This window comes from Chaetura pelagica, unplaced genomic scaffold, assembly GCF_000747805.2.
Source record: "Chaetura pelagica isolate M959 unplaced genomic scaffold, ChaPel_1.0 scaffold45, whole genome shotgun sequence".
In the NCBI taxonomy this organism is placed as follows: Eukaryota; Metazoa; Chordata; class Aves; order Apodiformes; family Apodidae; genus Chaetura; species Chaetura pelagica.
This window is the reverse complement of record NW_009953217.1, coordinates 5509199-5513609: the sequence shown is the minus strand read 5'-3', so window position 1 is coordinate 5513609 and position 4411 is coordinate 5509199. Positions and strand designations below refer to the sequence as shown.

Genomic DNA, 4411 nt, shown 5'->3' with positions numbered 1-4411 from the left:
TGGAGCCCATTTAGCTTTATCACACTTCTTTTAGATAATGTATTTGTAAACAGGTAAAGAGAAATTACAAACAATAGAAGAACATGGTTTAGACTGATTTCAGGAGAGGTTTTTTTTTTTCTTTGTGCGTTTAATAGCATTTTGGTCTTGATGCAGAACTTACTGAAGTTGGTATGAGCTATTACACTTACTCCCATTTTTTTGGATTGTACTCCAAAAAATGTTTGTCTTCACTGCATTTTCCTACCTGGCTTGGTTGTTTGTTTTTTGGTGGTTTTTTTTTAGAGAAGTCCCAAAACTTGAAAGATGTGTGGGCAAAACAGTTGCAGGGTTTTTAAAAGACTTAGCTACATTTTAAGATGATGCCACTTTCTTTTATCATTCCAAGCATGTAACTTTTGCTTTGAACAGCACTGATTAAACAATATTGTAAATAAAAATTTTAACTCCTTATTAATTATATATATAAGAGGTAGTATGTGATTTTATTACTGCCTTCAGCTTTATACTTGAAGATCAGATGCTGCCTCTGTTGCATGTGTTATGCATAACTTTCTCTGAACAACTGTGTCTAACTATGTATATAGCTTTCTCCTGAGTGTCTCCAAACTACAAACATCTCATCTCCAGAGTGCCCTGTGGAATAACAGGACATTTATTTCTCTTTTACAAACGTGGAAACCAATGCAGCAAGGTCATGTGTCAGGGTGATAACAGAGTAAGGAAGGAAAGACAGATGGAAATTTATACTGCAGTCTTCTAACCTTTAGTTACATTCCTCCTGTGCTCCTGTAATTATATTACTTGACAAAATTAAGGGGTGGAGGATAAGAAAAGGAATTAGTCTATTTACTGTCTGTCTGGACTCTTCAGTATTATTTTGAAATAAATATCTGGACTATATCCTTTTACTTCATAAAGTATTTTTTGTCCCTTTGGAGTTGCTTGAGCCCATCTTTAATGCAGTATTAACTTTGGATCTCTGCTGTTTGAAAGTATTTAGTAGCTCATTCACTTTTTTTAACAGTAAGTTTATACTGTAGTTGTGTCTGCCTCTGTACCTGTGAGGCAGTTAGATCTTTATTATTATGGGTTTTGACAGTTGCCAGGGAGAAAAAAAAGCAACCCCACACATACCCTTAGATTGTGAATGTTCAATCTCTTACTACTCCTGATGCACTAGATACAAAAACCCTAAAAAGCCTGACCTGTGAGTATATTATTTCATTCTGTATGTACTGTTTAATTCTATGATGTAGTATGAAAAAAAGGCTGTTTGTAGGTAAGTCTGATGTGGAGTTGATTAATTTGGAGTAGCACATGAAATCGTAAATGCTTCTAGAATAAGAAAAGCAATTTATTTTATAAGTGGAACTTGTCTTGAGAATATAGCCCAGACAAGTCCTCTGCTAAGGTAGACTTGTTTCTCCATGATCTTTGCAGTCATGCCTGTGTGAAGAAAAGGATTGCCTGGTTTTTCCCCATCTACCCCTTTTTCAGTTGTCAGTTACTACTGTGGAACCCAAGTCAGTGGCAGGAGAAGCTCAAGATGTAGCCCAGGTGCACTGCAGTAATTTACCACATTTTTAGTTTTGAAAGTGAATTCCTGCAAAGGCTTCACGTGTCAGTTCAAAGAGGAAGATGTCCCGAATAATTTTTCTGGTAGTTCTTTAGTGTCCTCTGCCCCATTTAATTCCCTCTCTCGTGTGGTGGGCATGAGAGAAAATGGGGAGCAATTTGCATATTTGTTCTAAACTTTGCTTTGCTTTCCTACAAAGTTTTTCAATTTTGTAATGATCTCTGTACTGGATTCTTGCATTTCTTAATTCAGCATCCAGTTTTTTAACCTGAATCTAGTTATAACGTTTAGGTGTTTTAATTTTCTAATTATGTGAAGCCATGCTTTTCTACTTTGCTTTATTAGTTTAATAACATACCTGCATTATAGAGTCATAGTCCTTCCTCTTTCTGTGTCTGGGCAGTTCTTTGGGCCAGCAGCAGTATGATGCTGTCATCTGAAATGGTGATAAAAACTGCAGGGAAGCTGCACACCCCCTGGGACGTGGGGGGGGAGGGATTTCTGTCGTGTGTATAGTGTAGTGTTTCTAGTATTTCCTAGAAAATTGTCTAAACCTTTTTTCCTTTCCTTGTTTTAGAGTGAAGACACTTGTGGTGCATGTTTATTCATGTTTAAATACCTACTGTTTAATTTGATTATTCTGTTCCCAATGTTTGATGCCTTACATCTAGTGTGGAATGGGATTTATCCCTTTTCCATGCTATGGAGTAGTGGTTTGCCAGGACTCCACAGTTCTGTAGTTGCAGGGAGGGAGCTGCTCAAGATGCTGTTCTGAGTGAGCTGCTCCTCTGACCCTGTCAGGCAGGCAGGTACCAGCAAGACTCTGCCCTGCTGCTGTGGGCACCCAGTGTTCAGAGCCAGCTCAAAGGGACTGTGTGGATTTGCAGTTTCAGTGATGGTAAAGGATCTCTTATAACTGTGATCATAAAGGTTATTATATTTTTAATATTTTTGGTTGTTCTGTATCCTTAAAAATGTGCTTGAAGGGATTATTTTTGTGTGGTTTTTGTATGTTCTCCTGCTTTAAGGAAATAGGGTAAAATAGAGTAATCCGCTTACCCTTTAAAAAAAAATAAAAAACCCAAACTGTCTGTGATGTTGCATAAATCCAGCAGCAGTAGAATTTGGGGATTAATCCACAGGTCTGGACTAGTTAGTTTTAGTGTCATGAAGACTTCGTTGGACATCAATTCAATATCTCAAGACTCCAAAGTTGTATATCCCGAGTGTGCATTGCTTTTGTAGGTGCACTGGTCGGGACTGTAAATGTTCACCTTCTGATGTGTGGCTGTTGTGTGATATTTTTTTAATGTGCTTTTGGAAATCTTGTTTTCCCTTTGGGTTTGCATTTTATCATGATGCAAAGTTTATGCAAGAGATTACTGCATGTATTAAATCTCTGGCAGTCAGACGGAGGGAGGTTTGATCTAAGATGAACACAGAGCTATTTTAGGAAAAAAAACAACAAACCAAAACCTGGACAGGACAGCACTTGTACAGGGGGGGGAATTATTTATTTATTTTCAGTGTACAGTGCCTTTGCTTGTAGTTGGTGTTTTTATCAGAATCATATACTGTCTCATTTTGCAAATCCACGAGCACCCTGTGAAGCACTGTGTGTTGGCAGAAGGCACCAGTGTTGCTGTGTAAGCAACATTTTTCCTAACCTGTGTAGACACACAGGCATGTGCTTCAGTTCTGAAAGCACTGGGAGAGGTTTGTGTTTGACTGTGGATGACTTCTGAATTTGAAGTCAGTTAAATTCTTTCTAAAGGTAAAACTGGATTCAACAGCAAAGGGCTGTAATTGTTACGGAAAAAAAGTGGAACCTTGGGTTGTTTCTTTTTTGGTCTTATGAAGCACTTCAGAAACATCTGCTATTCTAGAGCTTATACATCATTTCAAATATAAAAATGCCTAAATACTTGCTTTGGTGGTAGCTGGATTGCTAGCTGATCAGAACTGATTTGAATGGTGGTTGATGCAGAAAGAAACCTTATTAGAAAGTGATACAGCTATAAAGAGAGGTATCTTAATATATACTGCTAACTTTGAGGTGCAAAACAGAGATAAAGCTGTATCTTCTCAAGTTATTGGCCTAAATAAGGCTAGTTTAGCTTAGATTGATAATGTATTGGATTTGCATCAATTTCAGTTGGTAAAGCAGGAATCTGTTAGTTTTCATTTGAAATAACTGAGTTGCTCATTGTGTTTCTCTGTGTTTAAACCTGTTCTAAAATAATTCTTTCAAATCACTATTTTCCTTCAGTTAAGTCGCTTTGTTTCTGTGCTTCATGGAGTTATCAGTAGTCTGTTACCAAGGCACTGATTTGCATTTGAGCTATAAAAACATCTTTTTACTCAATTTTTAAATACGTCTGCTTCATTGGGTCTGTAGTGATGTCAACAATGAGGCATTTTTGTATTTTCCTGACATACCAAAAAAATAACATTTTTTTATACCTTGTCTCAGAGAATTTTACTTCTCACAGGTGCCAAATCTTTTCTTATGGGTGTGGGTTGCCACCACTAAAACCTCAACCTTCTATAACATTAAAGAAACCCACAATAACCTCTAAGCATTTTGAAAAATAAACTTGAGCATCCTGCTTAATACTGTTACTCACTTACACTTCTGTTTTGCTTGCTTTTCAGGAGCTTGAAGAAATCCGCAAATGTGGAATGAAAAACTTCCGTAATATCCAGGTTGATGAAGCTAATTTATTGACCTGGCAAGGGCTTATTGTTCCTGTGAGTATAGACTACTCCTTATTCTAATGGACTTTAAAATAGAATGAGGATCATTTGAATCTCATAAATCCATGGTTCAGC

General features: G+C 37.1%; 1 protein-coding gene across 1 annotated transcript in view; it reads left to right on the top strand.

The window, feature by feature from the left end:
* The first annotated feature begins 1641 nt into the window (after positions 1-1641).
* UBE2L3 (ubiquitin-conjugating enzyme E2L 3) overlaps positions 1642-4411 on the top strand; it is a 10720-nt gene continuing 7950 nt past the window's right edge. The window contains exons 1-2 of the mRNA XM_009997665.1: positions 1642-1662; positions 4235-4330. Of these exons, the coding sequence (XP_009995967.1) occupies positions 1642-1662; positions 4235-4330 (117 nt within the window). The remainder of the gene's footprint in view (positions 1663-4234; positions 4331-4411) is intronic.